This window comes from Dromiciops gliroides, chromosome 4, assembly GCF_019393635.1.
Source record: "Dromiciops gliroides isolate mDroGli1 chromosome 4, mDroGli1.pri, whole genome shotgun sequence".
Classification (NCBI taxonomy): Eukaryota; Metazoa; Chordata; class Mammalia; order Microbiotheria; family Microbiotheriidae; genus Dromiciops; species Dromiciops gliroides.
In genome coordinates this window covers 15183829-15206565 of record NC_057864.1, presented here as the reverse complement: position 1 = coordinate 15206565, position 22737 = coordinate 15183829, and the positions used below count along the sequence as shown (strand labels likewise).

General features: G+C 43.0%; 1 protein-coding gene across 2 annotated transcripts in view; it reads left to right on the top strand.

Moving 5' to 3' along the window:
- PGM1 (phosphoglucomutase 1) overlaps positions 1-22737 on the top strand; it is a 76689-nt gene that overhangs the window by 15205 nt on the left and 38747 nt on the right. Inside the window, exon 1 of one of the 2 annotated variants that reach the window (XM_043963217.1) lies at positions 13995-14311. The exons of the other annotated variant lie outside the window; for it this stretch is intronic. Coding sequence (XP_043819152.1) covers positions 14054-14311 — 258 coding nt within the window. The 5' untranslated portion in view covers positions 13995-14053. Of the gene's footprint in view, positions 1-13994; positions 14312-22737 lie in introns of those variants that run through there. 2 annotated transcript variants of the gene reach the window in all.

Below are 22737 nucleotides of genomic sequence, written 5' to 3'. Positions count from 1 at the left end.
GTCTGAGGCAGGATTTGAATTCAGGTCTCTCTGGACTCCCAGTTAAGCATCCTATATACTGTGTCACCTAGCTTCTTAAATGATCAGAAGAGTGAGAAAATATAGTAACCAGAAGAGAGAAGCTGACAGTAGAAACTGCCTTCTGCTACTGGGACTGGGTGGAGGATGCCCAGAAGATAAGAGAAGGTACTTCTGGCTGATTTGGCTGGGAGAACATGACTATGCTTGGTCAGGGTCTGCAGCTCCTGCCCTTGTTAGGGGAGAGCTCTGTAGCTGCTGGAAGCTGATTGGTGAAATTGGAATCCTCTGACTTAAGAGCCAGGTTGGGTTTGTCAGTAACGACCTTTGGTGCCATCTACGTCCCAAGAGGAGGCAGCCCTTCAGGGGTTCCTCTTTGTTGACCCCTACTCCCATTTTTGTCTTGAAAGGAAGACATCCCCCCCATCCTCTTGAATTTGGGTACTAGAGTTATAGGATCATAGATTTAGATCTGTCAGGGGTAAGCATCAGAGACAGGATTTGAACCCAGGTCTTCCTAAAGTTGAGTGGAGTACCTCCTGAAAATGACAAGATTGAAGACTGGAAGGGATTTGGAATATCACCAAGTATCATTCTTTTATTTTATAGATGAGAAAACTGAGGCCCCAAGGGGGAACATAACAGAATTTGCATGCTTGTAGCATTCAGTAGAAAACCAGAGAGTTTTGACTGAATATTCTAAAATACTGAAGGGAAAAGAAAAGAAGGGCAGGGTTACCCCAAGCCAACAGAAGGTAGGTGGGGAGCAGAACTGAAGAAGGTCCAGGTGTTTATTGGGATTCCTTGCTCAGAACTTCCTGCATGCATGCGTGTGTGTGTGTGTGTGTGTGTGTGTGTGTGTGTGTGTGTGTGTGTGTGAGGCAATTGGGATTAAGTGACTTGCCCAGGGTTTGCTCAGAACTTCCAGGTCCCAGAAGCTTAAGGGGTTGAAATATGGTAGGGAGAGTTAGCTCCCCCTTCTCATCTTATTTCCTGACCAGAGAAAAAGGTATCTAGAAATGTGGAGCAGGCATTTTTCTCCCAACATACTTGTATACTGCAAGAGAGCCCCAGGCTAGAAGTTTCTGGGTGAATGAAAGCATTTATTAAGTGGTCACTATTTGCTGAACACTATACAACTGGGGGGCAAGGGTCATGTTGTCATCTGAGCTATGACAAAAGGCAAAGAGCTTCCTTTCCGACATCGTGGTCGACCCCGGGGTTCCCCTCAGCCCCTTGTCACTGATCTGTCTATTCTCCTGGAATTATTCTCCCTTAGGTCATCAGGGACTTCTTGGTCACTGGCTCCAGTAGTCTTCCCCTTCATCCTCAGCTTTGACCACCCTGTTCTATTTGATACTCAAAACCATGACCACCCTTCTTAGTGCAGTCATGTCCCATTTGGGGAGGGGGGGGGTGTCTGAATGTCTTAGTGATTAGGAAAGCCCCAAACAGGGGAAAGATGATCTTTACCTGGGCCAGAGGAGTCCCTGGGCCTCTTAGTAGGGGAGCAGGAGAGTAAGTGTCTCCCCCAAAGCTAGTTGGTATCGGTGTCTGTAAAGTCCACAGGGCTGAGATGAGCAGGAAAGCTAGCTGTGAGACAAGGCATTGATCAATCAGGTAACAAGCATTCATTAAATGTCTAATGCTAGCCAACACTATGCTGGGGGCCAGAATGCAAAGACTAAAATGAAAAGCCCTGCCCTCAAGGCATTTACAGTTCCAAACAATGTGTATGCAGACAGGGATATACAAAATATATCAAGAATTGATACAAAAAAAAAAAAAAAGAATTGATACACACTGTTTTTCAGAGGAAGGAATGAGCAGCTGGTGGGGAAGGGGGTGGGGGGTGGGTCAGGAAAGGCTTCAGGTCAGAAGTGGAGGTTCAGTTGAGCCTTGAAGGAAACTATAGGAATTCTGAGCGGTGGAAGTGAGGAGGGACAGGACTCCTGGCAGGGGGACAAACACTGCAAAAATACAGAGGTCGGAAATTGATTGTTCTGTGTGAGGAACAGCAAGAAGTCCAGTTTTAAAAAATAGGTTTTTTTTGGTTATCCTATAATTAACAAAATCAAATACAGAACAAAAAAGGAGGGTTGTACATGAGACTACAAATCTCTATTCGAGGCAGATTGAATTTTGAAAAGAATATAATAAATTCAACACGTTAGTTTCAAAGCTGTTCTGCTTGTTCATGTCTCCTTTTGAACAGTTTTGTGATTCTAAAAAATGCTACATTAACCCTTTTTTCTTACTTTTCTTTTTGTTTGTAGCAGTCCTATCTTAGCCTCTCCCTTCCTTCCTTCCTTCCTTCCTTCCTTCCTTCCTTCCTTCCTTCCTTCCTTCCTTCCTTCCTTCCTTCCTTCCTTCTTTCCTTCCCTCCCTCCCTCCCTCCCTTCTTTCTTTCTTTCTTTCTTTCTTTCTTTCTTTCTTTCTTTCTTTCTTTCTTTCTTTCTTTCTTTCTTTCTTTCTTTCTTTCTTTCTTTCTTTCTTTCTTTCTTTCTTTCTTTCTTTCTTTCTTTCTTTCTTCTGTCCTTCCTTCCTTCCTTCCATTCTCTGTCATGTGATGAATAATATCCTTCATTATTGGTTTTCCAGAATAGAGCTCTTCTTCAATCTTTCAAAGCTGCTTTTCTTTCCAACATTGTGATTGTTGCATAAATGGTCCTCCTGGTTCTACTAGTTTCAGTTTGAAGGTCAGTTTATTTAGACCATAATATGTAGGGAGGCAGGTTCTGTGTTAGTAAAGAGTCATCACTGGATGATGGACCTTCTAGTGATCCTATCAGTGCTGAGCACTGAGGCCCCTGCCCTCCAGGGTCTTACTCACATAAACATCTCTAGGTGTGCATCTACATATGGGGAAATGTATGTGTGTGTGTGTGTGTGTGTGTGTGTGTGTGTGTGTAGCAACAGCTGCCAGTCTGTTACCTCAAATCTCCATTCTCGCTCCAGTTCCCTCCCCACAAGACAGCTGCTCTGCCATCCCTCAGGGCACTGAGGTAACCTCTGAAGGACTGAGTGAGTGTCTTTCTAATGCACCAGCTCATGAGCCTCCACATGAGCTTCCCCACAAGATGATCAGTTGATATCAATTAGACAGCCAGACTTAATTTTCCTGTTGTTCAGTCATGCCTGACTCTTCAGGACCTTATTTTTGTTTTTGTTTTTTTGGTAAAGATACTAGAGTAACTTACCATTTCCTTTTCTGGCTCTTTTTAAAGATGAGGAAACTGAGGCAAACAGGGTTATGTGACATGCCCTGGGTCACACAGCTAGGAATTATCTGAGGCCAGATTTGAACTCAGGAAGAGTTTTCCTGACTCCACACCTAGCACTCTATGCATTATACCACCTAGTTGCCCCAGACTTAAATAGCTTTTAGGAAAGAGGTCTTTACTAGAGTGGCATAGTTGGTACACACATGCCCTTAATGTCTATAAGGCATTCTCCTGCATGTTCCCAGAGAGTCCATGGGAATGTGGGTTCAGGCTTTGGGCACATGTAGCACACAGGTACTGCACAGTCCCTGGTGGCTGGAAAATTCTCTAGCTTGTGGGGTGCTCAGGAAGTTCTCCATATGGCTGGCATAGCTTGTCTTCAGTCTGCCTTTCCTCACTCAGTCCTGCTCCTTGGCCTTGGATGCAGGCCTTGCTCTGGGCAGTCACTGCCCTGTGTTACCAATGAGAGGTCTAAATTCTCTGATGTTCTGAAGTTCACTCAGCATTTCTCTGGCTGAGGGGAGGGGAAGAAGATGACCAAGACAGAAACTGAGGCTGTGGCTTTTCTTCCCCCTCACACTCCCGTGTCTTAGGGGTTTGCCTTCCTTTGAGAGCTCAGTCACTAGAATCTTCCATTCCCAGTGAGCTCACCTGTTTTACATGAGTCCTGACTGCTGAGAGTGGGCCCAGCTCCCTCCACCAAGCTGAATAGGCTTCCAGTATCACCTGGTGAAAATGCCGATGACATAGCATGTAGCTACTATGTTGTACTGAGGAGGGTGACTCAATTGAGACAAGACCCTTCGAGCCCCACCCTCACCTATACAAAATGAACACAAGATGAGGAAGGACAATGTTCCAGACATGGGGGTCAGTCAGGGCCAGTTTGGAGGCAGGAGATGAAATGGAGGATACGCAGAACAGAAACTAGGCCAGTAAAGATGGATTGTAGGATGGGCAGAGGACAGTGAAGGATAAGAAAACTGAACAGGCAGGAAGGGGCCAGATGGTGAAAGCATGGCCCCTACTTAAGTCACAAATTTAAAATACAGTGAGATCAAAAAAGTTGACCATTTTTCTGACTCAACCTAATTCTTTAAAGATTTGGTCTTTTTATGTTGGCCAATTTCCTGGCCCTGCCTGGCCACACGTCCTCCTGACTTAACAACCTCATAGGCCAACCCTTCGTTCCAAAAGATTTCTCTGGACCTTGAGGCTGTGGCTTTGTGGCAAAACTTCCACCCATTGAGGGGGATATCCATTATGCCCTGGCTCCCATGTTCTTCCCCTTGCCTGCCAGTCAGCTGGGTATCAAATGTGGCTCCAGCGTCCATCAGAGTCAAAGATACTGTCAAGAGTATTTTCTTCTTCCTTAATCATAATGAAAAGCAGGAGATGAACTCAGAAGATGTAGTTTGGGGATGAGGCAAGACCATCATAGCAAAGACCATTAGAATGGATGTGGAGGGAGGAGGGAGTAATCATACCTAGTGAGCCACTGGACTTATCTCAGGGAGCTTAAAAACCTGGTTTCTAGGAATATTGCAAAAAAAAAAAAATTCCCAGGTTGGGTCCCCCTTCTCAAGGGTTTCCTGGGGATGTGATGGAGGTCAGCCTACTCTTTGTCCACCATTTCAGTCACTGGTAGTATGGAATATGTGCCAGCCTGGGTGATACCCAATTTTTCTAGGCAGTCATTGACAACAGAGATGGCAGAGTGTGGGATGTGTATGGGGAAGAATAACCCCATGGAACTAAAGCTGTAGATGGGTGTGTCCAAGTTCTTCACTGGGCCTTAGGGCAAATCTGGCACCCTAGTGGGAGGAGGTGCAGCCTGGGAGATACTGATTCAGGGTATGGTCTCTGTGATGTTTGCTCCTTGGATTGGGAGGGATATTTTATTTTATTTTATTGTGGGACAATGAGGGTTAAATGACTTGACCAGGGTCACACAGGTAGTAAGTGTGAAGTGTCTGAGGCTGGATTTGAACTCAGGTCTTCCTGAATCCAGGGCTGGTGCTTTATCCACTGCGCCACCTAGCTGCTATGTTATTGATGGTCAATCTTTACTGTCAATTTCCCTGTTAACAATTCAATTCAACAGATGTTGTGCTAGAGTCTGGGGATCCAAAGAAAAAATGAAATGATCTGCCCTTGAGGTACTTACACTCTACCGGGCATGCCCAAATGAGGGAATACAAAAAAGTTTCAGTCTAGTTTCTGTAGGAGGTGGGTGAAGGAAGGAGAGCATTCCAAGCTTGGGGAGTGGGGCGGAGGTCAGCCTGCCCTATGGGGATGGAGAGAGTGACAGAAAATCCAATGACCAGATGTTGGCCAGAAGAACAAAGAGATACGTGGGCAAAGGAGGTATCGAGGATTTAGGCTAATTCATCTGGCTCGGTATGACCAAGCCTTCCCAATATCTGTCATGCTTAGGGAGGGAATTGTAATCCCTGGCTTCTTTCAAAGCTCAGCTGAAATACCATTTACTCTGCCTTTTCTGATCCTCCCTCCCTGCAGCTGCTAGTTCCCCACCTTCCAAAAATGACCTTTAATTTATTTTGTATGTTATGTATATACTTATATATATCCTTGTCTTCTTTTTCCAGTAGAATATAAGCTTTCTGAGGTCAAGGACCATTTTTACCTTTGTGTATCTTTAGTATCTAGTCTAGTTCCTGGAACATAGTAGGTGCTTAATAAATGTTTGTCGATTGATGATTGATCAGATAGCATAACACAAAAGCCACTTTGGTCTAGACCTTGGAGAAATGGTAGGAACAAGGATGATGCTTCAATAACTTGCAAAGGTTCTGGGAGGCTCAGGGATCTTCCACTTTGCCAGTGAGCAAATCTAGGGGTGTTCAGGGGTCAATACAGTCTGAGGCCAGAGCCATCATTTGCCAGCATTGTCTAACCCAGGAATTTGCTGCCCCCAGCATCACAAGCAGGCCTTGTAGCATTGCTAGTGTCCCAGGGAAGTTGGAAACACCTGCTGCCATAGCTCTGGAATCTTAGAGACTCCCCACCTCCAGTTCGTCGGTGGTAGTTGCAGATGGTCTTTTGGGGAGCTTAATATTCCTGAGGCAGGGCTAACTGGCCAGCAATGAAGAGGACCCCCATCTTCCAGCAGGTCCATCCCTCTGGCCAATATCCAAATGGGAAGAACAAGCAGAGACCCTATTTAAATGAGGAACTATTCTTTGTCCAGAATCGAAATATTTTGACTTGTGAGCGAGACCTTAGAAATGAGAGGATCATAGATTTATTTATTATAAAATGTTTTCCTTTTTATTATTATGAACTTGACAGTGGCAAAATGAACATTTCCCTATACAAAGAACATAAACAAAGGATTAAGCTCCACTAGTGCAGAGTAGGGTTGTTGTTTTTTTTTAAGAATTGCATATTTCAAATTTCACATGGTTGTTCTAACACTGCCTTATATCCCCTTTGGAACAGGCTCCTTTTTAGTGTGCACATGTGTATGTGTGTGCATGTGTGTGTGTGTGTGTGTTTAAAGATTTATTGAGACTATTTTCTTTTTTCATTTTTTCGCATCACTATCATTCCCTCCTTAGCCTTGCCTATGTCTCCAAATAAAACAAAACTCTTCCTTAGGGCAGGTAAATGGCATCCCACAATACAAATCCATCCATTGGCTTTGTTTGTGTCAGCTGTGCAGCATCCTGCTGCTGCCTACGGCATGCATGGACGTGGGTCCACAGTCGGGCTTTCTGAAGACTTTCTTGACCATTCCAGCAGATGGGGGCTGATTAAAGGACCACAGAATATCAGGACTCAAAGGGACTCAGAAGTGACTTAGTCCAACAGCTTCCTCCTCACTCCTCTGCCCTGTCACAGGATAAAGGTCTGTCACTGGAAAGGGGATTCAATGGATCTTGCTTGAACCCAAAGGACCCAACTAGGAGCAGTTGGTGGAAGTTGGGAAGAGAGAAATTTTGGCTCAACTTGAGGAAATAATATCTTACAATTGGGTCAGTCCCAAAGTAGAATGGGTCCTAGAGATAGGGGTGTCCTTTGTAGAAATCTTTAATCAAAGGCTGGGTGACCTGCTGATCATTGAGGGGTTCTTTGTCAGGGATGGTTAGAATAGCTGGCCTCTGAGTTCTCCGTTCCAATTCTGTTATCCGCAGAAATAAGTGAACTCCCTCACACCCTATTGTTAGTGTCTCCCCTCTGAGGCTACTTATTTACACTGTGTACATATCTATGTATCTGTCTATCTACTAAATCTATGTATCTCTATTATCTACATCTATTATGCATCTCTCTTCTCCATCTCTATCTCTAGTATCTATTTGTGTATCATTTATCTGTCTGTCTTTCTATCATCTCTCTCTTTCATGTACATATTGTTTGCATGTTATCTCCCATTAGGACCCAGTAACTTAGCACAATGTCTGGCCTACACTAAGTGTTTAATGAAGTTTGTTAATTGATTGACTCTCCATTCTAAGGCTGGTTGTACACCTCCTGACACTTAGCATAGGCTATCTTGTGCTTTAGGGATGTGTCTGTATGGGATGTGTCTGTATTGTATGTGTCACTGCGACAGCTGGCTGGGCTTAGAGTCAAGAAGCCCTGAGCTTGAACCTTGCCTTAGATACTAACTGTGTGAATATGGGCAAGTCACAACCTCCCTGTCCTTAATTTTCTACATCTGTAAAAATGGAGAAAATAATAATTGCACTTTCCTCCCAGGGCTGTTGTGAGGCTCAAGTGAGATAACACATGTACAGTGTTGTGCAAACCTTAAAGCACTATATAAATACAATTATTATTATTATTACACTTAAAAATTATTTGTATGCCTCCCATACTAGAGTGTTTGTTCTTTGGGGGCTTGGACTGTCACAGAATTGTAAAACCTCTTCGTTGGAAAGGACTTCAGCAGCCATCTTATCCAACCAGTTCCTGAACAGGAATCCCCCTCTGTGATATACTAAAGGATGGTCATGGAACTTAGACTTGAAGACTTGCAGCACAGGGGCAGCCCATGCTCTGAGGTTACCTGATCCATTTTGGATGGTCCTGATTGGAGGGTGTTTTCTCTAAGTCAAAATCAGCCTTTGTTGGCTTGTTTGCTGGGCTTTCTCTAGACTTCCAAATATCTCTTAACTCTTTCCAGGTCATTATAGTTCATTCAGTTCTTCTTTGTGTCCTTCAGCACAGTACCTTGGGCAGAATAGGCAGGTAGGCTACCTATTTTGGGACTGAAATCATCATTGGTAGCTTGGTCCTACCTAGCTCTGGTTTTGAAATGGCAGACCTTGGTGAATCTGGGCTATTACAGAGTTTCCTTTGTATTCTCCTAGAAACAAAGAACACTGACTAGAATCAAGACCTGGGTTCAGATTCTACCTCTGATGCTTACCATCTGTGTAACCTTGGACCCATCACTTAATCTCCAAGGGCTTTCATTGCCTCATCTGTCAAATGAAAGGGCTGGAGTCTAGGTGCCTTCCAGCTGTAGGTCTGTGCCTCTCTGATCACATCTGCCCCTGTCTGTCTCAGCCCTCAGCCTGATTAGGAGCAGGAGCCCCAGAGAGACCAGGAGAGAAAGAGTTCATAACTCTGCCATCACAAAATTGATTAGCCCTCCGATTGGTAGGAAAGTTCCTTGTCTGAAGGGAGCCATCTTTAACTGCCCCATATGGTCGAAATGTAATTTGTGTCATTGTGAAGGAGTGCTGGCAACCTAGGAGAATTCATTATGCCAAATTGGGTTTGCTATGCTCAGCAGCAACGTTTCTGAAGATAAAGTTCAACCTTTGGGTGAGAGAGCTAAAACAAATGAGTTTCTTAATGGCTGTCCCACTTAGTGTATGCGTTGCAGAGAGCTTAATGTTTTAATGCCTTTTCTTTTTTACCATACGTCACAGTCCAGCTAGCATTGCAATTTCTAGTAATATTTTTATATGGTGTGCAATCCTAGGGCATCCATGAAATTATGAGCCAGCCTTATTTTGGAGAATCAGAGCTATCTGGTTCAGTTTTGCACTGAGTGCCTAACTTGGCACCAGGCACATGAGGTTGCTCACGATATCATCCTGAGAGGTCCAGTCTCACTCAAATACAGTTACTTGTGGGTAGGGCTTGGAATGTAACCAGCACCAAAAAAGATACTAGTAGCATGATACATCAGTTGGGAGGATCCACTTTGGCTTAAGATAGAATGGCAAAGCTTTGCCAAAGTGTTCTCATATCTGGGTTGGAATTTCTTTCTTTTAAAGTATTTTTTGTTGTTGTTTCAGAACTTATTTAAAAATAATATTTCTTGATGCTTTTTGGTGTTAAATTCACTTCCAAATATATTCCTCCTACCACTTGGTGAACCATCCCTTGGACAAAGATTTAAAAAGAAAGAGTTTTCAGAAATACCAAGTGATATATCATTTGTGCCTGATGTTGTGGGTCACTTCTAATCCCCTTTACTTCTGCAAGAAGGGAGGGATGTGTGTTTTTGTCATGGGATTTTTGGGTCTTACTCAGGAAACTGACTTATTTATAAGCTACAAAGGCCAGTTGCTGCATCATGTGACTATGTCCAAATTCATATGTAGAGAAAATCATAGGATTTTAGGGCTCAGCAGAATCTTATAATCATCTGGTTCAATCCTTTTCTTTTACTGATGAGGAAAGTAAAGCCTAAAGAGTTTAAGCGACTCACCTAAGGTCACATAGCTAATTAATTAATAGCTGAGGCAGGAGTAGACCCCAAGCATTCTGGTTCCTAGGTTGGTGGTATTTCCATTACACCTTACTGCACCTGGTAACCTTAGGAATGATCTTGAGTGAAAGCTATTTGACCTCTCTGTAAATGGATACCTCAGAGCTTGCCTAAATGCTAAGAAAAGCTTGATTTGAAATTTTATAAATAGTGGAGATGATTTCTAAAAAATACAATTTTCTTGATGTCTTTTATTTTAATATCAGCAACATTTCCCAATTAATCTTTGCCCCACCCTCTTATAACAAGAAATAAAAAAGAGAAGGGAGTTCAGTAGAACCAATAACACGTCCTCAAAGTGTGACATAGGTGTGATGTTCCATACTCTACTCCACCATCATGCAATGAAATGGAAAAAGATGCTTTCTCATGTCTCTTTAGTCATTATCATGTCACATGACTCAGTTTCAATTTTTTTGTTGGGGTAGTTCTGTCCATCTCCATTTTCTAATTTTTTCATTGTCTATGTTATTTTCCTGCTTCTGCTTACTTTTCTCTGTATCGGTTAATATAAGTCCCCTCCCACACCTTTCTGGAGTAATCATAGTTATTTCTTAAAACCTGGTGATCTTCAGTTACATTCATGTACCACAGTTTGCTTAGCTGTGCTCACTCAATGAGCATCTCCTTGGTTTCCTCTTTTTTCAACTCCTAAAAGTGAAATTTTGGTGTATCTGAAGCCTTCCTTTTATCATTGATTTCATTGCTGTCCATGCCTGGCTGTGGAATCTCTGGGGCAAAGGGCATGGCCATTTTAGTCACTTTCTTTACCTAATTCTGAATTGCTTTCCAGAACAGCTGGACCAATTCACAGGTCCACCAACAATGCATTAGTGTGCCTGGCTTGCCGAAGCCTCTCTAATAATAACTCTCTCCATCTTTTGTAATCTTTGCCAGTTTTCTGGGTGTCAGAAAAACCTCAATGGTATTTTGATGTGTATGTCTTTCAATATGTTCATAATGGGTTACATTTCTTTTGACAGCTGTATTCATGTATTTTAAGAGTGGAGTGAATTTCAAAGCACTCTCATTGAGTTTTTAAAGGCTGCTATATTTAAATTAAAAAAAAATACAACAACAAGGGGCAGCTAGGTGGCACAATGGATAAAGCACGGGCCCTGGATTCAGGAGGACCTGAGTTCAAATCTGACCTCAGACACTTGACACTTACTAGCTGTGTGACCCTGGGCAAGTAAGTCACTTAACCCTCATTTCTCTGCAAAAAGCAAACAAACAAACAAACAAAAACCAAAAGCCAACCAACGTTCTTAGAATTTAATTTAGAATTTAAGCTCCTTGGAGGCAGGGACAGTTTCATTTCTTGTATTTTTTTTTATGCCCAGTGACCAGCATCTTGAGTGTTTGTTCATGATGGCAACTTAAGAAGTACTTATAGAATTGAAGTTATTAAAATAATCTCATAAAAAATGAATCTTTAAACTCTCCACCTGTAAAATCAATAAAGGATTTCAAAAATTAATTAAAAAAAAAAAACATTTGAGAGGCAGCAAAGGCCTAGGAGAGAGAGCTGCTTTTGGAGCCAGGAAAACTTGGGTTCAAGAACTGTCTCTGGCACATACGTGGGACCCTGGCCAAAACACTGGGCCTTTCTGTGAAACTTTGTAAGCCGGTGAGACAGTTGGGGCTCTGCATGGAGTTTTTCCTCTGAGAATTCCCTATTCCAGTGAAAGGCCAGGAACAGAACCTCTCTCCCCCATTGAGGTAACTAAATTGCCTCTGAACTTACAGTTTTCAACTTTAATTTTAAAAATCAGGGTTGTTCTCTTTTCAAGTTAAGATTCAAACTATTTTCCTCACTTGGGCCAACCTAGCCTGCCTGTTTGCAGGCTGTGGCTGATGGCTGCATAGGCTGCTCTTTGCTCCCAGGCCTCACCGTATGTACTTTTAGCTTGGTTGTTTCAAGCACTGAGCAACCCCTCTGATACACATCCCTCCTTGCCCAGGAGAATTCAAGGAAATATTCTGTGTCTGTTTTCTTTCTAACCTTGGCTTGACAGAGCAGTTAGAATCTAGCTAGCTAGATTTTGTTTCCCAAAGGGTTATTTATCCTTCCCTTGAAAACCTTGACTCCTCCAGGCATTGCTTTCAAGGCTCTTAAATATTGTATAAATATCCTCAATTTGCTTTAGTATAGAAACACGCATAGGTCTTCAGCACCTTGGAATGGAGACTTTTTAATTTCCAGCTGCTGCTGAGCCATGAGGGGAGTGCACATGTATGTGTTTAAATAAATAAGTAGTGCAATTTCAACAACCAGGGAGCAGGGAGGGGGTGGCAACAGCTAGAACACTGAGCTTGGAGTCAAGAAAACCTGAGTTCAAATCCTGCCTCAGACTTTTACAAGCTATGAGATCTTTGGCGTGTTTTCTCTCTGTCACTATTTCCTCATCTGTAGAAAGGGAATTACTGTCCCTATTAACATTTTAAGAGTGTGTCAGAAATGCTAGCTGTCCAAATGGCTGAGAGCTTTAAACTGATTAAGATTATTTCTTAGAACTTCATAGACTTTTTTCTTTTTGGGTAAGACCCTGTGATTTTATGGGTAGAGGGAGATCTCTCTCTCTCTCTGTATATATACATACACACACACACACACATATATGTGTATATATATACACACAGAGTGATATATCTTTTATGTCTATAGCTATCTATTTTATGTCTATATATGTATTTTATGTCTGTAAACATAAAATATAGAGGTATATCTTAATAGACATGATAGCTATCTATATATCCAATCATCCATCCATCCATCCATCCATCCATCCATCCATCCATCCATCCATCCATCCATCCATCCTTTTATCTATCTAGAGATCTCTCTCTCTATCCCTATATCCCTTCCCTTCAATTTAAAGTCTGAAATTGTTGCCCTAGGGCACTGAGAGGTGACCAATAGGCAACATATGTGAGAAGTGGGTTTTCCTGACCCCAAGGAAGGCTCTTTAGCCACAGCTCCTCACTGTATCTCCCTCTTGAGCCATTTCTCTATAGAGCTTTCAAGTCCTTCTCTTTGGCCTTGGGTTCATGTCAGTTTTCCCTCTTTCAAGCAGATTAAATCTCATAAATTTAGGAAACTTGGCTTCTATTCCGTTATTACTTGAGTTTTCAAATATTTGGTCTGCTCTTACCCCCCACCCCCCTTTCCCATATGTTAGAGAAATAAAGGGTTGTTTCAGCACTTGGGGAACATTTGGACATCACTAATCTTTGAGTGCTGAATGCCATTTTGTTCGAACCTTTGGTGGTGAGGGAATAAATCTGTTTTGTGAGATGCATTCCCCCACCCCCACTCTTTAACTCTTCATGAGCATTTGGACTGGGAAGGCTCTTGGCTATCTCATTGACAAGACTAGCTATAAGGAAACATGAGGCTTCTGAGCTGCCTCTTCCATTTTAAGAGTGACCTTTAAACTTGCTGGGCTGCACAGGACAGCTTGAGCTTCAGAATGCCGTTCCCAGATGGCCTTCCCAAAGCAGACTCAGTGAAGGGGGTGGAAGGGCAGGGGTGGCAGTGAGAGCCACAAGGGGGTACCTTATCCTTGGGCTGAACCTGCCTCTGAGAGCTGAATCTGCTCCCTGTTTGCATTTGACCCGACAAGCCGAGGCTGGCACCAGTCTGGTGTGTGTAACCGAACCCTGATTTATGCACCACCCTCTAGAGCCCCATCTCCACCCTAGGGGGAAAATGAGGCAGAACTCAGTGGGAAGCATTCCACCAGGGATTGCAGAGGACTATTTGTAGAAGGGACCTTTTCTGACTAGCTTGGGGACCCACAGAAAAATACTTTTTTTTTTTTTAAACTGGTGCCCCTCCTTTTGTCTCAAGTAGCTGGAGCAGCAGAGTTAGATCGATTTACTTCCAGGGCAAGTAAAGGAAAGTTTTACCTCCTGAATCTTCACCTTCAGGGGTTGGGAGCTATTGGGAGACTGGATGGACAGCTCTCTCCATGGTAGAAATAACCACTGCCAACCTGAACCAAATGGAAGATAATATGTGATTTCAACTCAGATTTTCTTTACAAAGAGAAAAATGGAAGACGGTCCCCTCCCACTGTTGACTTTTCTTACAGCTCCTTATCATGATCAGAAGCCGGGAACTAGTGGATTACGCAAGAAGACCAATTATTTTGAGACAAAGCCAAGCTACCTGGAGAATTTTATCCAAAGTATCTTCTTTTGCATAGACTTAAAAGATCGACAGGGATCGTCCATGGTGGTTGGTGGAGATGGGAGATACTTTAATACATCAGCCGTAGAAACAATAGTACAGATGGCTGCCGCCAATGGGGTGGGTATCTTGATGGGTCCCTTGCTCTACGATGATCTGTTCATTTTATAAATAGGAAAACGGAGTAGCCTGGGCTAAGCATGCCCAGGTGGGAGTGTGTGTTTGGACGCATGCACCAATCCTTCTAATAGAGAGGAGTTTTAATGTAACTTTGAAGGTGATCTCTCATGTCAAGGTGTTTCCTTTTTGTCATTGTATCCCCAACGCCTAGCGCAGTGTCCAGCACACAGCAGGCACTTAGTCATCGCTTGCTGGATTGAATTGAATCGAATCATGTGAGTAGTCTTTATATTGTTTTCTTTTAAGAAAAAGGTTGTCTGACTATCTGCTTTAGAAGGTAGAGGTAGAAGGCTATTTGTCTGTAGTGCTTACTCCTGTGAAATCTCTATCTGCTATTTATTTATTTATTTGAGAGAGAGAGAGGAAAAAAAGAAAAGTAAGAAAATAAAGACCAAGGAAAGAGAAAAGAGAGGGAAAATTAAGGGAAGAAAAAGAGAAGAAATGTGAAAAAGAGAGGAAGAATGAAAAAGAGAACGAGAAAAAACAAGGAAATAAAAGATAAAAACAAAAGAGTGAGAAAAGAGGGGAGAAGGGAGGAGAAAGAAAAAGGTAGAAAAGGAAAAATAAGAAAAAGAAAAGAAAGGAATAGAGAAATAAAAAGGAAGGAAGAAAGAAAAGGACAGAGAGACAGAGAAACCACCCCAAAACCTCACTGTAAGCTGTCCCCTTAACTATTTTCTAACAGGCTTCCAGGAGGAATATATCCTCTGTAGCTGGTGCTAATGAGTAGTGGGGAAAGAAGGGTTTTCTTTTCTTTCAATGGCCTCCTTGTTGTAGTTCAGCCACTTGTCAAACAGGCAAACAAAACCCAGGACCCGCAGTTTCTTATGGATGGGGCTGTGCTGCAGAAATCCTGGGAGGGAACTGGAAAACCTTTGGTGTAAGCTTTCCAAGTGGCCCTTGTGCCAGGGGACCTGCTCCTAATAACCTGGTACACAAAGAAGGCCTGTTTACAGTGAACTTGTGCAGTGGGATAGAGATAATAACCCCTAAAGGCTGGGGAGGAGGCTCGGCTACAGCTTTGTATCATGGGGAAAAAACTCATATTGGCTCAATGAACAGGCACCCGAGGACTCCAACTCTTGGCTTCTGTGATTCATTAGGACAAAAATCCCTGCTTTTATTATAACAGTTGACACAGATGCCCTGGTTGGTAATCACAGGCATCACTGCCATATTCCTCGTTTGCCCTTCAAAATCCTAGTTGGATCAAAACATGTAGCTATCTATTTTAAATATTGTAGGTGATACATAGAAATGTCAGATAGACGGTTACATCCCTGCAGTCCCATCTTTAATATTCACTACTTGGGGGGGGGCGGGAAATGTCTGCCCCTCAGAGCAAAAGACAGCATATGGGAGCCAAATGAGTCTTGCATTCATTAGATTTCAGTTCCAGGGGTACCCTAAGCAGGTGTGATTACAAAAGCCAGATTGAAACCAAACCAAACCAAAAAAAAAAAAAAAAGCCCTGAAAAAAACCCAAAACCCAAACTCACCCACCCACCAAGCCAAGCATCCAAACTCTTCTGAGAGTGTGACTGGGATTCATGGTGGCTGCTCTAGGGTGCAGTGCCCCCCCCCAATCTGGGCGGCTGTAGGAGACTTGCTGATAAGGGGCTCCAATATGAAGTAATTAGGAGGTATCCACATTTTAAAGCTAAAATATGATGTGCTGTAAATTTCATCTCTGAAGGGAGCTGGGAAGGGAATGGCATTAAGATGCTTTTAATCTTTTGAGCAAGAATGAATGGAACATTATTCTCAAGCATCCATCTCGACCAGTGAGGGGGGACAGAGGACACTTCCCGCTTTTGCCGTGATATATCTAGCTTCGTTTCATCTCTGTGTGGAGCTAAAGAGTGGGGGAAGAGGTGGGGAGAAGGTGAAATTCAGGCAGCTCCTACAGACCTCCTTATTTATGAGGCAGACGTTTGCTAAATAATACATTTAAGTTATACTCGTTGGCTAAGTGGTATATTAGTGCAACTCTGCCTTGGGTCCATCAAACACAACCCCAGTGCTATCCCTGCCTTTTTTCAAGGGCATGGCTTTTTACAGACGGCCTCTGTGATGTAAAGAGCCTGAGCTTGCCTGATAAGTGCTCAAATGAATTATTGAAATGAGTTAATAAAGGATTGGAGAGGCAGCATGTATATGTGAGAGATCTGGCCTGGTCAGAGTCAGGTAGAACTGGGTTTAAGCCCGGCCTCTGACATGCTCTAGCTCTGTGATCTTGGCCAAGTCACTTAACCTCATAATACCCGAGACAACTCTTCAAGGCCCTGAGTTCCAGAACTACAATGGTGAAGAGAATGTCTACTCTGGTCTGAACCAAAAACAATAATAATGATAACAACAGCAAATTTATATAGTCCTCTAAAGTTTATAAGGTATTTCACATATATCTCACTGGATGGTAATAATAATAATAATAATAATAATAATAATAATAATAATAGTAATAAAATTATAGCTTTCCTCAATTTCCTCATCTGTAATTTGGGAACATCAGATTAGATGTTCATAGATTAGTTGTCATAGTGGAGTGCTAGACTTGGAGTCTAGAAGACCTGAATTCAAATCCTGACTCAGACACTTACTAGTTATGTGCCCTTAGGCAAGTCTCTTTGCCTCAGTTTCCTCATCTGTAGAGTGGGGATAATAATAGCACCTACCTCCCAGGGTTGCTGTGAGGATCAAATGAGATCATATCTGTAAAGCATTTTGTAAACCTTAAAACACTATGCTTCATTTTGTTGTTCACTATTTCTATCATTTAACATTTTATAACTGAATTATCAAATCATAACATAAAGTTTTATTATTTACTATATTGTTATTATTACCTCTAATGTCTCAGATTTAAGTCTTTGATCTTAGGATTTGTTCAAACCCAACATGGTTGTATGGTCGTGTGTGTGTGTGTGTGTGTGTGTGTGTGTGTGTGTGTGTGTGTGTGTGTGTGTTTAAAGTGCCCCAAATTTTGGCCATGTTAAAATTTAGGGAATAAGTCATTGTTCAACTGTGGCAACTAAAAGACAGGACATGCATGGGGTGGGGGGTACCGAGGAATTAAAGACTCATTCCCATAGACTGAAGTGGGTGGACAGCCATCCCCTCCCTTCTCTGAGATCTCCGAGATGATTAAATATGGCAGTAAATTAGATGTCTCTTTTCTTTTGTTCAGCCTGCCCCACCCCTGCTTCCCCTCCCCAATACTTTTAAAATGAATTACAGAATATAATATATCTTATGAGATTCATGAATGCCAAGTTTCCCTTGGGTCTTAAGTGAATTCACACTGTCTCCATATTCAGGAAATTATGATGCACAGAATGAAAGACTGGCAAGCCCATTTGGAATATTGATATCCCATCTTGTATCCAGGGCAGTTAGTGTGATGTCTTTTGATATGAGAAAGGTACCACTGTGTGCAACCAGCAGGACACAGAAACTTGATCTTGGCCATTCTGTGGGGTTGTGGAACAGTGAAGGCAACCATCAATTAAATAGAAGACTTATTTGTCCCTGCCTGCCCTGCCACATTCTGCCCCCCAGCCCTTCCATCCTGTGCCCTTGGCTCAGTGTCCCAGAGTGATGCTGATCTCACAGCCCGGCTGGACCTGACCTCTAAGAACATTCAGCTCAGTGTTCCAGCCTGGGTCTGTGTGGGGGGTTCACGGCACTGGCTGCCTCATCCATCAGTTCTAGAAGCTTAGCTTGGAACACTTTTAATACCTCCTCCTGTCCTTTATGAAGGTCAGGGAGTTCTTAATGTGGGCTCTATGAATTTGTTTTTATAATATTTTGATAGTATTTCAATATAATCTGTTTCCTTTGAGGTCCTATGTATTTCATTTAATGCATTACAAGCATGATTCTGGTAAGGGGTCCCTTGGCGTCACCAGGCTGTCAGAGGGGCAGTGATATGCGAAAAGAATTAAGGAACCCCTTCAAATCCAGCCTCAGACACTTGACACTTATTAGCTGTGTGACCCTGGGCAAGTCACTTAACCCTGATTGCCCTGCTCGCCCCCACAAAAAAAATTTAAAAAAAAAAGAACCTTGTTTAAAAAAAAAGAATTAAGGAGCCCTGCTAGAGGTGCACAACTCAATCCTCTTGAGTCTGTAGGATCCTAGAGGCAGAAGGGGCCTTCAAAGTCATCCAATCCCAGATCCCTCCCCCTTCCTTTGAAAGTAGAGGAATATGAAGCCCATAGAGGTTCAATGACTTAACCAAAGTGACACAGACAGTAAGTGGCAGAACTAGAATTTGAACCCAAGTCCCCTGACTTTAAATCGGGTCTTTTTTTCATTTCAAAAAGCATTTATTGAGACTCTCCTATGTGCCAGGCAGTGTACTAGCAGCTGGGGATACAAATGAAACAGTTCTTTCCTTCAAAGACCTTGAAGTCTGGCAAATGTATATAAAATATATGCAGATGAAATGAAAAGTAAGCCTTTGAGGGATTACTCTAATACCTGAGGGGCTCAGGAAGGACCTCCCCAGTGGTCCACAAAGCTCTAGTGAGTGTGTGAGGGGGAATTTAAAGCTGAAGGCAGGAATAGAAAATTCTGGAGGTTAATGCTTTTTGTTGTTGAGGCAGCTAGGTGGCACAGCGAATAGAACACTGGACTTGGAGTCAGGAAGACCTGAGTTCAAATCCTCTTCTCAGACACTTACTAGCAGTGCGACCCTGGGGTAGTCACTCTGCCTCACTTTCCTCATCTGTAAAATGGGGATAATAATATCACCTACCCCACAGGATTGTTGTGAGATCCAAATGAGATATTTTTAGAGTGTATAGCACAAAGTGTAGAACATAGTAGGAGCTTAATAAATGCTTATTCCTGGGGCAGCTCGGTGACACAGTGGATAAAGCACTGGCCCTGGATTTAGGAGGACCTGAGTTCAAATCTGACCTCAGAGACTTGACACTAGCTGTGTGACCCTGGGCAAGTCACTTAACCCTCATTGCCACCCACTCCAAACAAACAAACAAAAATCCTTATTCCCTTTTGTCATATTCCCAGCATCTAACAGTGCCTTGGCACTTAGTAGGGGTACTCAATGCATGTTTATTGAATTGAATTAAAGAAATTGACATTCTGATAGGAGAAGAGTGACATTTAAACAAAGAACTAGAGGATAATTTGAGGAAGGAGAGAGCCAGCCTAACTGGGGGAGACCAGGATAAGCTTTTTGTAGGAGGAGGCAATGAATGATCATGGGAAGTGAGGAGTTAGAGCTGGAAAGGACCCCTGGAGGCCATCTATCTCCCTCATTTTAAAGAGCAGGAAACTAAGGCCCAGAGAGGTTAAGCAACCCACCCAAGTTCACACAGGCATCGGTTTGAACTTCCTCTGATATTATAGCAGGCATTCCATGATGGTGGTCCAAATGGTTTATGCTAAAAATTTCTTAATGGAACCTTTAAAGAGTAATAAAAAATTGTGAAATACTTTGAGTAGTATATGAAATTATCTTTGGGGTTCACAACACATTTTTGTTATCATTGTTCTTGTTGATCAGGGTTTGTAGGCAGTGACATCAAGGATTGTGGGAGGTTAGGAGGGATTGATTCCATTCTTTAATGATAAGCCTGTCATTTTAATTGACTGAAATGATTACATTGCATGGAAGGGAGAATAGTTTCTTGTAAGACTAGTAACAAGGGGGCAGCTAGGTGGTACAGTGGATAAAGCACCAGCCCTGGATTCAGGAGGACCTGAATTCAAATCCTGCCTCAGACACTTGACACTTACTAGCTGTGTGACCCTGGGCAAGTCACTTAACCCTCATTGCCCTGAAAAAAAAAGACTAGTAACAAGGGACACATTTTTAGTCTGTATGTGAAAATGAATTAATTCAGCAGTGCTGGGGACTGGAATGGGGTAGAAAGCAGGGTCCCCAAAATGGCTGAGATGTAATTCCTGCTCCCAAGGAGCATCAGTAGTCCCCAAGTGATTATGCCATGTTTGCCACTAACTCTAATGTAGCATGTGCCTACTTGCAAACCCAGCCAATGAGGTTCAGAGGTCAGAGATTCCATGTGGACTGGGGCAATAAGGGCTGGCTTCATGTGGGAGGTGGCATTTGAGTGGGGACTTGAAAGATGAGCAGAATTTTGATAATCCTCCAAACTTCTCAATTCTTCCATCCTCTCCCCTAACATCCAAGCCAAGTGCTGGCAGTTTCATCTTTGAAATATATCTAACGTTGCCTTCTGGACACCACCTCATCACCTCTCACTTCCTAAGGGGTCTCCCTGCCTCAAATATCCCCTTTCTTCCCCTCCCACCACACTGTTGTCCTCTAAGTACATCAAACAACACTCTATCTTCCATTTGCATGCCTTTGCACTGAGGGTCACCCATGCCTGGCATGTTCTCCCTCTTCACCACCAAGGCAGAGAACCCGTCTTCCAAATGGGGCTCAAACAACACCTTTTATGTGAGCCCTTTCCTGACCTCCTGAAGAATCAACTGCTAATGCTCCCTCTCCCCTTCAGATTTAATAATTTTTCAGCTGTGTCTAACTCTTTGTTACCTTGTTTGAGGTTTCCTTGTCAGAGATGCTGGAGTGACTTGCTACTTCCTTCTCCAGCTCATTTTGCAGATGAGGAAACTGAGGCAAACAGGGTGAAGTGACTTACCTAGGGTCACATAACTAATAAGTATTTGAGGTCTGATTTGAACTCAGGAAGAGGAGTCTTCCTGACTCCAGGTTGGGCACTCTAGCCACTGTGCCATCCAGCTGCCCCTTCCGCCAACTCCTTTGCCATTAACTACTTGGTATTTTCTTTTCTTTATATTTATTCTGTGTATCATAATGGATGTTCTTGTTGACACCCCTGTTAGAATGCTCAATTCAAACAGGGGACTGTTCTATTTAATATATTTGCCTTCCCTGTGCTCCACACATTTTAGGCACTTAATAAGCGTCTATTGACTGCTTGATTCTCCATTTCATCCTTCTCAAGGCAGCCAAGGCATTCTGCCTGCTCCATAGGCCTGAACATGCCCCTCCTCCATTCAAGAACCATCAGTAGGTCTTTCTTGCCCAGAAGATAAGAGAAATGCCTTCCCCGACATCTCAGAGCCCTTGTCACCTTCATCCAGCCTGCCGTTCCAGTCTGCTTTCAGATCTCTTCACTTCCCACACAGAATCCAGAGGGAAAACATGAGATGTTCCTCGTTCTTGTTCCCACCTTGTCCTTCCCTCCTGGGAATTAGGAGGCCAAGGCCCTGGACCTCTATGGACCTTGGTTTCCCTCTGTGTACAGTGAAGATGCTGTGGACCAGGGGGTGCTTGATATGCAAGATGTGATTGGGGCAGGAAGGTGGGCAGCCTTCATTGTTAGGTCACCAGAGGTTTCAGTGACCTAGAGAAGGGTTTCACATTCACAATCCCAGAGAATCAGATTTGTATTTATAAAGTCAGAGTTCAATTACTGGCTCTGCCACGCCTTATTTGCATGACCTTGGGCATGTGATTTGGCATTCCAGGTATCCGTTTCTTCCTATGTAAAATCAGGGAGGATTGGTTAAAACAATCCTGATGGTGCCTTCCAACTCTAAAATCCCATGTTCCTTTTCTCCAATGGAACTAGGTCTCATTACTTATATTTTCAGAAAGTTATAAACATGTTTCTGCTTCCCACCTATCCTACCCCCAACTCTTCTCTTGAAAAATTTATTTTGGATGGTGTGAATGACATAAGAGTTGGAAAAGTTTCATAACACTTCTTGAACCATTTATTCCTCTTGAGGGAGTGAATATTTTTGGGGGGCCAACATCCTTATTTCACAACTTCTTTTATTCTAAAGTCACCCCAGATCCCCCTGAGGATAATATAGACACCAACAGCATTTCTGTCCAGTAGTCATGTTGAAACAAACACCTATCTCTTTCACCTCCAGGTGGGAATATTTAGGAGCTGGGCATAATCTAAGTTGAGTCAAGTCAAGAAGAATTCATTAAACTTTGTGTGTCAGGCACTGTGCTAAATTCTGAGGATACAAAGAAGGCAAGAACATGGTTTCTGCCCTTGAGGAACTTGCCTTCTAACGGGAGAGACAACATGGAAACAACTATGGATGTGTGAGATGTTTTGTAAATGGAGGGTAAGCTCAGAAGGAAGGCACTAGCACTGTGGGAGGACTGGGGATGTTCTCTGAGAGAAGGTGGGATTTGAGCTGAGATTGAAAGGAAGCCAGGGAAGGCAGGAGGGAGGGATGAGGAGGGCATCTCAGAGCACACACTGTCCCTCCCTGGGGAAATTCTTAGACTTTTATCTGCTCTGTGCACTCTGTGGATGGTCAGTCAAGTTTTCTACTGGGGGTACCTAGAAGTACCCCCT